This window comes from Eubalaena glacialis, chromosome 9 (assembly GCF_028564815.1).
Source record: "Eubalaena glacialis isolate mEubGla1 chromosome 9, mEubGla1.1.hap2.+ XY, whole genome shotgun sequence".
NCBI lineage: Eukaryota > Metazoa > Chordata > Mammalia > Artiodactyla > Balaenidae > Eubalaena > Eubalaena glacialis.
This window is the reverse complement of record NC_083724.1, coordinates 4738394-4751702: the sequence shown is the minus strand read 5'-3', so window position 1 is coordinate 4751702 and position 13309 is coordinate 4738394. Positions and strand designations below refer to the sequence as shown.

At 40.3% G+C, this 13309-nt stretch overlaps 1 protein-coding gene across 2 annotated transcripts in view; it reads right to left on the bottom strand.

Moving 5' to 3' along the window:
• AK8 (adenylate kinase 8) overlaps positions 1-13309 on the bottom strand; it is a 138076-nt gene that overhangs the window by 44528 nt on the left and 80239 nt on the right. For both annotated transcript variants that reach the window (XM_061200898.1, XM_061200897.1), the window contains exon 11: positions 12660-12801. In XM_061200898.1, coding sequence (XP_061056881.1) covers positions 12660-12801 — 142 coding nt within the window. The remainder of the gene's footprint in view (positions 1-12659; positions 12802-13309) is intronic.

Here is a 13309-nt window from a genome sequence, read left to right as displayed (position 1 = left end):
GAAATCAAAGAAAAGAGGATGAGATAAAATTTAAAAGGAGATGAAAGAAAACTGACAATGTTAAGGGAAAAAACTAAGGGAAACGTAAAAGCATTATAGAAATGAAAAATAAATTAGAAGCGACAAGAAATAAATATGATAAAAAATAAAGTTATCATGAAGGACAGATGTGAAAAATAATACAGAAAAGAAAAGGAAAAGATAAAGGCTACTAGAAAGAAATTGTAATTATGGAAACAGATAATAAATATCCAGCATGCACATAATTGGTCTTCCTGAATAAGAACACCAAGTGAATGAACCAGAAAAATATTAATATATGTACTAGAAGAAAATTCTCCTGAAATAATGGAAATGGAAAGGATTCATAATATTCCAGAGAAAAATAATAAAGAGAACGAAGACTGAGGCATGGCCTAGTGAATGTAAATGAACTGAGAGAGAGAGCATCCAGACATAAGAAGAACATTACCTATAATGGAAAAAAAATCTCACTGGCCTCAGACATTACTGCAACCCCACAGGTGTCAGAGCACAGTATAGAAATGGTACAGGATGCTGAGGGGTAAGAAATGTGATGGGAGAATTTTTTACTTTGCTAGATGCTGTTTACAGATAAAGCTAACAGAAAGACATTCTCAAATGTGCAAGAATTTAGGAAGTTTAGCATGTCTGTACCCTTGCTGAAAATGACTCAAAGACATAATCCATTCAAATGAACAATGAATCAAAACTGATAAATGGAGAGGTTGAATCATGTAAACAGCTGGTGTTGAAATCTGAATCCAGTTGAAGAGAGAATGAAAACTTCACAAGTACAGTAATACAGCTAAAAACAGAATGTAATTGTTATATTTCTAGAAAAAAAGCTTAGTGATCTTAAAAATAATAATCTGTGTATAATAGACTGAGGCCAAAAAATTTCAGAATGTGTCTGTCCCTCCCCACCCACAGCCCCAGCCTGCCAGAAATGGAGAGTGGATGGGGGAGGGGAATGAGGAGGTGGTACATATGGGAGCATTTTTTCTTTCATCTTTCATTGACAGAGTCAAAATATTCTGTTTCATTTCAGAACTGACAAATTGAGAAATACAAGTTTAATTAAACCATCTTGATGAGAGTAGTAGAACTAGAAACAGATTATCTTTGAAACCAACTTGGGGGGAGAGGAGAGAAGCCAACAATAGCAATAATAAAACAAAAAGAAGGGGCTTCCCTGGTGGCGCAGTGGTTAAGAATCCGCCTGCCAATGCAGGGGACATGGGTTCGAGCCCTGGTCCGGGAAGATCCCACATGCCACGGAGCGACTAAGCCCGTGCACCACAACTACTGAGCCCGCGAGCCACAACTACTGAAGCCCGCGCGCCTGGAGCCCGTGCTCCGCAGCAAGAGAAGCCACCGCAATGAGAAGCCCGCGCACCGCAACGAAGAGTAGCCCCCGCTCACCACAACTAGAGGAAGCCTGCGCTCAGCAACGAAGACCCAATGCAGCCAAAAATAAAAATAAATAAATAAATTTATAAAATAAAATAAAAGAAAACACAGACCATTAAAAAAAGATGGAAAACAAAGGAAACCATGAGGAAGCATAAAATAAAGCGATGAAAGTAAAAAATAAGTGGGATAAATTCAACTGTTCAAAGGAAAAGACAAGCAGGTTGAATAAAAAATGTTAAACCCAATTTCATTCTGCCCTACGTGACAACTTAAAATAAAGGAAGCAAAGAAACTGAAGTTAAGAGACATGCAAATGCAACAAAGCAATCAAGGGTTGAGTTCCGGGTAAAAACGGCGCATTGAAACACACACCACATTCTGTTTCCTCCCCAAACCCGACAGAAGATTGACAGGAAAGGGATTCTGAACACCTAACCAGCAACGACGGGGAGAACAGCGGAAGGGAAGGCAACTAAACAAGTGTTTTTGAGGCTGGAAGGCAGCTGGACCTGTGACAACAAGCAGCAGGGACGTCAGCAAGCCAAATCCCGAGTCAGCAGTAGGAAAAGCTGAGAACAAACCCAGCCCTCAGCAGCAAATCCTCAAAAGGCTCCAGCAGAGGTACTGAAACGGAGCAGGGCCCTGTGGGCCTTCCCTCCCATGTCCTCCGCCGGCCTTTTGTCCGTGGAAAGACTTTAGCCAACGAATACGTTTAATCAGAGAAGTGAGAAAATGCAGAGGCAAAGAAAACAGTCAAACAAATAATCATAGTTTAGTCATTAAGCATAGTTAAGGACGTTTGGTTCCTCCTCAAGGGCTATGGATAATATTCTGAGCTGTATCCTGTGAGCCGTCTTGTAGATACTGAAACCCCACCAGGTGGAAGAAGTGAACTACATGATGACCAGGCTGTAGCCGGGACATAAGCTGCCGCAATTCTGAGAACTGGCCTCAAGGAAATGGGAACAAACCGATCCTGGAACTGAAGACTAACTGTACCTAAAACAATCAAGACGACGCTGATCAGACCACCGCAGGACCAGTTTCAAGACGACTGTCAGAGCTGACTGTGCTGTTTCTGCGCCCTCCCTCCGTCTATAAAAGCTCTTGCCCCCTGACTGTCAGTAGGGGGGAGTCAGCCTTTGGGCAGGAGTCCCCCCCGCCCCCCTGGGTTGCCAGCACTGGAAATAAAGCAAGCTTTCCTTTCCACCAAACTTGCCTCTTTATTGGCTTTTGAGCAGCGGGCAGCACCGGTAAGAGTCCACTCGGAAACTGGATGGCTAAAATAAGGACGATTGGTCAAACTTGCTTAAGAAGAGATTAAGCCCCAGATCCCCTCCTCACTCCACCCAGCCGAGGGAATGCTCCTCCACTTCGGTAGAAATGGGAGATTTACTCTCTAGAGAGGATATAATACAGGCTCCTTGGACTTGAAGAATGCTGGGCACAGTTGAGAGTCTGAGTCTGTACCAAAATTAGGGGAATTAGGTTTAAAAAAATATATGCATATGGCATGCAGTATGTGGGACCTCTGCTCGTCTCCTCCCAATTCCCACTGTCCTGCTTCTCCCTCGGACCCCAGACCTTCACCCTCCAGCAGGAGATTGGGTGAGTCCTCTCTGAGGAATCTGACATTTCCAGAGGAAAAGACTTAAAGATGTTGAGTTGGTGGGAGGATTCTGCACAAAAGGCCCAAATAGTTCATCCTACACTGAAGACAAATTCTATGAGCTCCATCTAGGCCCTCAGAGCTCCCAAATAGTTTTTTAGTTTCCCGTTCTTACATGTGAGCAAACAACCAAGGGTAACGCAACATCTTTCTACTGAGAAAGAATGAGACCAAGACAAACAAAAACTCAGTAGGAACAGACTATGCAGGAGGGGAAAAAAAACCTCTCCTCATTACCCTCCTGCAAAAACAAGCTTGCCATTAACATCTTCAAGAGATTAAAAAAAAAAAATCCATGAAATAAGATCAAGAAATTATGAGAGTAATATTCAGATGACAAAAAAAGGCCTCTTGAATGTTATAAAAGTAAAAACTGCAGCAGAAGTTAGAAATTCAATAAAAGGGTTGAAAGAGAAAGTTGAGGAAACCTCTTAGAAAGTAGAGCAAAACAAAACAAAGGCAAACCACACACATACACAAACACACACACAAAAAAAGCCATAGGATACAAGAGAGAAAAGATTTTTTTTTTTAATTTACAAGGCCAGTCCAGGAGATCTAACACCCAAATAGCGGGTTCCAGGGAGAACAGGAAAAAAAAAAAAAAAAAAAAAAATAGAGAAAAATCAACAAAATAATTCAAGAGAATTTCCCAGAACTGAAGGACATGGGTTTTCACATTAATTTTTGGTCCGATGGAGTAAATGAGACCCAGACCAAAGAAATAAATGAAATTTCATTGTGAACTTCTTCAGTCTGGAGCAAATGTGATGAGGGTGTAACAGCCTACTGTTGTCAAACCATCTTTATAACTTGAGAAGCAACTGGAAGGTATGCTACACTAAAACAAGGGAGCATGTGAGAAAGAGGAAGATGTGTGATTCAGGAAACAGGGACCCCAACTCAGAAGACAGGCTAAGCGAATCCCTCAATCACAGTGCAGAAAAGTCCTGGAACAGCCCTGCAGTGAGCCTACAGAAAAAGCAGCCCAAACAAGAAAGGAACGGGAGTAAATAAGAAAAACCTGGAACTCACAGTTTACATAATATGATGGACTTTGTGGAATATTGTTCTGAGGGGCTATTATAAGCTGTAGAAATAAGTAGCAAATAGGTACAAAGAAAACTAGGCAAGTGAAGAAACAAGGTGATTATTAACATCAGGAAAAACAAAATGAGAAGAGAAAGGCAAAACAGACAAAAAGGACAAAAAAGACCTCCTTCCAGCTGAGTTAGCTCTCCGAAAGCAGGTTTTCTGGAAATTACACTCACAACTTTGTGCTTATATCTCATTGGCCAGAACTTAGTCCTGTGGTTCTACAGAGCTGTAAAGGAGGCTGGAAAATGGGGTCTTTCATTTCAGACACCAACGTGCTCTACTGAAAACTGCTGTTTTGTTACTGAGGAGGAAAGGGAAAATTCATGTTGGAGGAGACAAGTAACGGTCCTGTCACAGACAGTCGCTTTCATCAAGATGACACTGCACAATGAACACACAGCTGACAAAAACCTTTATGAACTAAATAACATGGCACCAAAACATATAAAGCAAAAACTGCAGGAAACACAAAATCAAATCATTAATCAGCTACCTCTCCCCCAAAGGGCCAGCTCCAAGGAACAGTTAGTGTTGAAGTTTTAAAAACTATTCCAGATACAGAGGAAGAATGAAAACCTATGAAATGATCACATCCTTGATACTATAAGCCTGACAAAGGACAAAAAAAAAAAAGGAAAAATTCAGACCCATATTACATATGCATATTAATGCAAAAAATCTAAATAAAAATGTAGCCAATACCATCCAACAGTATATTAGTTTCCCATTGCTACTATAACAAATTACTACAAATTTAGTTGATTTAAAAAGTTCAGAGTCAGCTCTACCCACCTCCAGAGCCTCCCATCAAGCCTCTTAGATAGCTTCAACCACCAGAGGGCAGACAGCAGAAGCAAGAAAAACTACAGTCCTGCAGCCTGTGGAACAGAAACCAAATTTACAGAAAGATAGACAAGATGAAAAGGCAGAGGGCTATATACCAGATGAAGGAACAAGAAAAAACCCCAGAAAAACAACTAAATGAAGTGGAGATAGGCAACCTTCCAGAAAAAGAATTCAGAATAATGATAGTGAAGATGATCCAGGACCTTGGAATAAGAATAGAGGCAAAGATTGAGAAGATGCAAGAAATGATTAACAAAGACCTAGAAGAATTAAAGAACAAACAAACAGAGATGACCAATACAATAACTGAAATGAAAACTACACTAGAAGGAATCAATAGTAGAATAACTGAGGCAGAAGAACGGATAAGTGACCTGGAAGACAGAATGGTGGAATTCACTGCTGCGGAACAGACTAAAGAAAAAAGAATGAAAAGAAATGAAGACAGCCTAAGAGACCTCTGGGACAACATTAAACGCAACAACATTCGCATTATAGGGGTCCCAGAAGGAGAAGAGAGAGAGAAAGGACCAGAGAAAATATTTGAAGAGATTATAGTCGAAAACTTCCCTAACATGGGAAAGGAAATAGCCACTCAAGTCCAGGAAGCGCAGAGAGTCCCATACAGGATAAACCCAAGGAGAAGCACGCCGAGACACATAGTAATCAAAGTGGCAAAAATTAAAGACAAAGAAAAATTATTGAAAGCAGCAAGGGAAAAACGACAAATAACATACAAGGGAACTCCCATAAGGTTAACAGCTGATTTCTCAGCAGAAACTCTACAAGCCAGAAGGGAGTGGCATGATATACTTAAAGTGATGAAAGGGAAGAACCTACAACCAAGATTACTCTACCCGGCAAGGATCTCATTTAGATTTGATGGAGAAATCAAAAGCTTTACAGACAAGCAAAAGCTAAGAGAATTCAGCACCACCAAACCAGCTCTACAACAAATGTTAAAGGAACTTCTCTAAGTGGGAAACACAAGAGAAGAAAAGGACCTACAAAAACAAACCCAAAACAATTAAGAAAATGGTCATAGGAACATACATATCGATAATTACCTTAAACGTGAATGGATTAAATGCTCCAGCCAAAAGACACAGGCTTGCTGAATGGATACAAAAACAAGACCCATATATATGCTGTCTACAAGAGACCCACTTTAGACCTAGGGACACATACAGACTGAAAGTGAGGGGATGGAAAAAGATATTCCATGCAAATGGAAATCAAAAGAAAGCTGGAGTAGCTATACTCATATCAGATAAAATAGACTTTAAAATAAAGAATGTTACAAGAGACAAGGAAGGACACTACATAATGATCAAGGGATCAATCCAAGAAGAAGATATAACAATTATAAATATATATGCACCCAACATAGGAGCACCTCATTACATAAGGCAATTGCTAACAGCTATAAAAGAGGAAATTGATAGTAACACAATAATAGTGGGGGACTTTAACACCTCACTTACACCAATGGACAGATCATCCAAAATGAAAATAAATAAGGAAACAGAAGCTTTAAATGACACAATAGACCAGATAGATTTAATTGATATTTATAGGACATTCCATCCAAAAACAGCAGATTACACGTTCTTCTCAAGTGCGCACGGAACATTCTCCAGGATAGATCACATCTTGGGTCACAAATCAAGCCTCAGTAAATTTAAGAAAATTGAAATCATATCAAGCATCTTTTCTGACCACAATGCTATGAGATTAGAAATGAATTACAGGGGAAAAAGCGTAAAAAACACAAACACATGGAGGCTAAACAATACGTTACTAAATAACCAAGAGATTACTGAAGAAATCAAAGAGGAAATCAAAAAATACCTAGAGACAAATGACAATGAAAACACGACAACCCAAAACCTATGGGATGCTGCAAAAGCAGTTCTAAGAGGGAAGTTTATAGCTATACAAGCCTACCTAAAGAAACAAGAAAAATCTCAAGTAAACAATCTAACCTTACACCTAAAGAAACTAGAGAAAGAAGAATAAACAAAACCCAAAGTTAGCAGAAGGAAAGAAATCATAAAGATCAGAGCAGAAATAAATGAAATAGAAACAAAGAAAACAATAGCAAAGATCAATAAAACTAAAAGCTGGTTCTTTGAGAAGATAAACAAAATTGATAAGCCATTAGCCAGACTCATCAAGAAAAAGAGGGAGAGGACTCAAATCAATAAAATCAGAAATGAAAAAGGAGAAGTTACAACAGACACCGCAGAAATACAAAGCATCCTAAGAGACTACTACAAGCAACTCTATGCCAATAAAATGGACAACCTGGAAGAAATGGACAAATTCTTAGAAAGGTATAACCTTCCAAGACTGAACCAGGAAGAAGCAGAAAATATGAACAGACCAATCACAAGTAATGAAATTGAAACTGTGATTAAAAATCTTCCAACAAACAAAAGTCCAGGACCAGATGGCTTCACAGGTGAATTCTATCAAACATTTAGAGAAGAGCTAACACCTATCCTTCTCAAACTCTTCCAAAAAATTGCAGAGGAAGGAACACTCCCAAACTCATTCTATGAGGCCACCATCACCCTGATACCAAAACCAGACAAAGACACTACAAAAAAAGAAAATTACAGACCAATATCACTGATGAATATAGATGCAAAAATCCTCAACAAAATACTAGCAAACAGAATCCAACAACACATTAAAAGGATCATACACCACGATCAAGTGGGATTTATCCCAGGGATGCAAGGATTCTTCAATATACGCAAATCAATCAATGTGATACACCATATTAACAAATTGAAGAATAAAAACCATATGATCATCTCAATAGATGCAGAAAAAGCTTTTGACAAAATTCAACACCCATTTATGATAAAAACTCTCCAGAAAGTGGGCATAGAGGGAACCTACCTCAACATAATAAAGGCCATATATGACAAACCCACAGCAAACATCATTCTCAACGGTGAAAAACTGAAAGCATTTCCTCTAAGATCAGGAACGAGACAAGGATGTCCACTCTCACCACTATTATTCAACATAGTTCTGGAAGTCCTAGCCACGGCAATCAGAGAAGAAAAAGAAATAAAAGGAATACAAATTGGAAAAGAAGAAGTAAAACTGTCACTGTTTGCAGATGACATGATACTATACATAGAGAATCCTAAAACTGCCACCAGAAAACTGCTAGAGCTAATTAATGAATATGGTAAAGTTGCAGGATACAAAATTAATGCACAGAAATCTCTTGCATTCCTATACACTAATGGTGAAAAATCTGAAAGAGAAATTATGGAAACACTCCCACTTACCATTGCAACAAAAAGAATAAAATACCTAGGAATAAACCTACCTAGGGAGACAAAAGACCTGTATGCAGAAAACTATAAGACACTGATGAAAGAAATTAAAGATGATACCAACAGATGGAGAGATATACCATGTTCTTGGATTGGAAGAATCAACATTGTGAAAATGACTATACTACCCAAAGCAATCTACAGATTCAATGCAATCCCTATCAAATTACCAATGGCATTTTTTACGGAGCTAGAAAAAATCATCTTAAAATTTGTATGGAGACACAAAAGACCCCGAATAGCCAAAGCGGTCTTGAGGGAAAAAAACGGAGCTGGAGGAATCAGACTCCCTGACTTCAGACTATACTACAAAGCTACAGTAATCAAGACAATATGGTACTGGCACAAAAACAGAAACATAGATCAATGGAACAAGATAGAAAGCCCAGAGATAAACCCACGCACCTATGGTCAACTAATCTATGACAAAGGAGGCAAAGATATACGATGGAGAAAAGACAGTCTCTTCAATAAGTGGTGCTGGGAAAACTGGACAGCTACATATAAAAGAATGAAATTAGAATACTCCCTAACACCATACACAAAAATAAACTCAAAATGGATTAAAGACCTAAATGTAAGACTGGACACTATAAAACTCTTAGAGGAAAACATAGGAAGAACACTCTTTGACATAAATCACAGCAAGATCTTTTTTGATCCACCTCCTAGAGTAATGGAAATAAAAACAAAAATAAACAAATGGGACCTAATGAAACTTCAAAGCTTTTGCACAGCAAAGGAAACTATAAACAAGACGAAAAGACAACCCTCAGAATGGGAGAAAATATTTGCAAACGAATCAACGGACAAAGGATTAATCTCCAAAATATATAAACAGCTCATTCAGCTCAATATTAAAGAAACAAACACCCCAATCCAAAAATGGGCAGAAGACCTAAATAGACATTTCTCCAAAGAAGACATACAGACGGCCACGAAGCACATGAAAAGATGCTCAACATCACTAATTATTAGAGAAATGCAAATCAAAACTACAATGAGGTATCACCTCACACCAGTTAGAATGGGCATCATCAGAAAATCTACAAACAACAAATGCTGGAGAGGGTGTGGAGAAAAGGGAACCCTCTTGCACTGTTGGTGGGAATGTAAATTGATACAGCCACTATGGAGAACAATATGGAGGTTCCTTAAAAAACTAAAAATAGAATTACCATATGACCCAGCAATCCCACTACTGGGCATATACCCAGAGAAAACCGTAATTCAAAAAGACACATGCACCCGAATGTTCATTGCAGCACTATTTACAATAGCCAGGTCATGGAAGCAACCTAAATGCCCATCAACAGACGAATGGATAAAGAAGTTGTGGTACATATATACAATGGAATATTACTCAGCCATAAAAAGGAACGAAATTGAGTCATTTGTTGAGACGTGGATGGATCTAGAGACTGTCATACAGAGTGAAGTAAGTCAGAAAGAGAAAAACAAATATCGTATATTAACGCATGTATGTGGAACCTAGAAAAATGGTACAGATGAGCCGGTTTGCAGGGCAGAAGTTGAGACACAGATGTAGAGAACAGACATATGGACACCAAGGGGGGAAAACTGCGGTGGGGCGGGGATAGTGGTGTGCTGAATTGGGCGATTGGGATTGACATGTATACACTGATGTGTATAAAATGGATGACTAATAAGAACCTGCAGTATAAACAAACAAACAAACAAAACAACTAATACTAAACTTTCATTGGGTTATTTGTATGGAAATATGTTAATATAAATGTTTCAGACATTACATGAAATTTCTAAAAATCTTATATGTTCTGGTATAATGTTATAAGTCATAATCCTAGATATTACTTTAAAATGTATATCTCAGAAATAACTAATTTTCTTGTCAACTGCATTAAAAAAAAAAAAAAAAAAAGTTCAAACTTATTATACTACATTTCTGTAGGTCAGAAGTCTGGTACAGGCCTAACTGCACTAAGATCAAGGTCGCCCAGGATGACCTCCCTACTTTAAAGCCAACTGATCAGTTACCTTAATTACACCTGCAAAGTTCCTTTTGCCATGTAATATAACATTCACTGGCATGACATGGCAGGGAGGGGGACTGCTCAGTTTTGATGGGGAATCAAAACTGCACCTGCCACAAGCAATATATTGAAAGAATAACACACCAAGACCAAGTGACAGTCATTCTAGGAGTGAAAGGCTGACTTATTATTAGAAAACCTGCTAACATAATTCATTATATTCATACATCAAACAGAGAAAAAGAAAACATTTGTCTTAGAAGATGCTAAAAAGGCCTTTGAATAATATTCGGCATCAACTCCAGATATTTTAAATTTTAAGAGCTATACTTCTTTAACTTTATAAAAAACTGTATATACCTCAAATGACAGTAGTGCCTTAGTGGTAGAATGCAGGACAATCCTTCAGGTCAGGAAAAAAAAAAACACCTGTCCATCATGACTCAGTTCTGGAAGTACTGCTCAATGTAATTAGAACAAAGAGTAAAATGAAAAATATAAATATTGGAAAGGAAGAGGCAAAAGGATAAATATTTGTAGATGACATGATCATCACCCTGAAAAGCCCAAGGGAATCAACTGAAAAACTATCAGAAGCAGTAAGAAAGTTCTAGTAAGAAGCTGGAGTATAAAGCAAATAAGAAAAATCAACATCTTTCTTATACTCCTGAGAAATCCAGTTAGAAAATAAAATGGGTGAAAATACCCTCTTATCACAACACCAAAAAGAAGAACAACAGGTAATATAATAGCTAGAAATGCACTTAAAATGAAAAGCATGGGCCCAATAAAGTGTCGGTCGTTTCACGAAGGGGCAAAGAGAGGACAGGGCCATAGACTGCAACAGACCAAGTGATAAACCTAATGCAATACTAGTTAAAATGTCAATGGCAGGGACTTCCCTGGTGGTCCAGTGGATAAGACTTCTTGCTCCCAATGCAGGGGGCCCGGGTTCGATCCCTGCTCGGGGAGCTAGATCCCACGTGCGTGCCGCAACTAAAAGTTTGCATACCGAAACGAAGATCCCACATGCCGCAACTAAGACCCGGCGCAGCTAAAATAAATAAATAAAATATTTTTTAAAAGTCAATGGCAGTTCACGATTAAATTATCATAGTGCTCATTTGGAATAACAAACAAACATATAAAATAGACAATAAAGAAGAGTAATGAAAGGGCTTTGTCCTGCACTGACTTGAAATACATGATAAAACTAAAGTAGTTAAACAGTGTGGTAATACTGCAGAAATAGACTTGTGGGAAACAATAGAAAGTTTAGAAGTACAACCAAGCGTACTGAGAGACTGTATTTACGACCAGGCAGTGTTCAGACCATAAATAAATACCTATCCCCTGTAGCCACCAGCCCAGGACCCAATCACCATCTCTGCAGCAATCAGCCCCAAACAGCCAGGACTTGATCAGTAACAAACAGCTTCCCTAATTTTGCCACCATTTCCAGTTTAGAACCAAATTACAGAAAGCTGAATATGTTCCCCTAACCAAGCACATAGGACACCCTGCTTCCAGCTGGCCGCCCCCAGCTTCCCCAGGCCCACAGCCTCCCTCAGGGAAGCCCTGAAGCCTCACCTTTCCCACTAGGAGGCTCTCCCTCCCCTCTGCCTGCCTTTGAGATTGGACCAACTCCCTTGCTATATATAGCAAGCTCTGACTAAACAGCCTTTGCTTTTTTCATTTAGGAGGTCTTTGTTTATTTCCACAATATCTACTGTGGCGGGGTGCCCTCAAGTTCAAGTTAGTGGAAGAAGGACAGAGTATTCAACAATATTCAACATTTGAGGGGAAAAAAAAAGAGATTTGTACTGCATACCCACATCAAAATAAATATCAGACGCATCAAAGAACCAAATGTAAAAAAGGAAGTTGTGAAAACAGTAGAAGAAAACATGGATCGCTTTGCACCACAATCCCATGAGGAAGGCAAGACTGGTTGCTGCGTATTATCATTCACAGATGAGACGCTCAGGTCCAGCAAGGCGAGCGGCCGAGCCAGGATCTGAACCCAAGCTTGACTCCTCGTTCCCAGGGTGAATGGGACGAGTGGGTGGCAATGGGAATGACTAAGAGACACTCCCCCCCTTCCGGAACGTGGTAAGGCTCCGGCAAACTGCCAGCAGTCAGCCGGATCTGGACAGACAGCGCCTGGTGGTGGGGACCTTTTCCTGGGAGGCGGCGTGGCCAGGGCCGAGGCCCCGCCGGAAGCGGACTGCTCACCTGTTGGGCTTGTAGCCCATGCCGTCCATCAAGTGCGCCTGGTCCCTGTCTCGCGGGAAGCCGTGCAGCACCCACCCTCTCTCAACGCAGTCCTGCTGGTCCAGGCGCTGCCTCAGCACCTTCATGATGATGTTGTCGGGGACTGCAGAGAAAGGAAGACAGCTGGTCACTCGGCCGCCCTGGCCACCTCTCCTGAGCCAACAGGAAGGTGAGGGAGCCTCCGCGGCCCTGGCTCACGGTCTTCCTAACTTTATTTGACCCTGATTTGAACAGGTGAAGAGGCCGTTTTAGGTGGACAGGGCTGTGGGCGCCCGTTTCCCAGGACCCTCCGAGGTCCTAGCAATGGGAGGAATATGGCCACCCAAGAAGGGAAAACCATTGGGTGACCTTGACCTTGAGCTTTCCCTGACTTTGACAGGATATATGCCCATCGGCAGCCAGGGTAGCTCCCAGCCCTCCAGTGATATGTGGGCATCCCTCCCCGATCCCCCTGCAACCGCAGGGATCCAGTTTTTGCAGCAAAAAGACTTTTCACGGAAGCATACCAATCCCCAGTGGAAGGTTTAGTTTTCCTCCAATGGGATGGCAATGGTGCCCCCGAGGCTCTCTGCTAATTCACGATACACAAGCAACCCCCTTCTTTCCCCCTT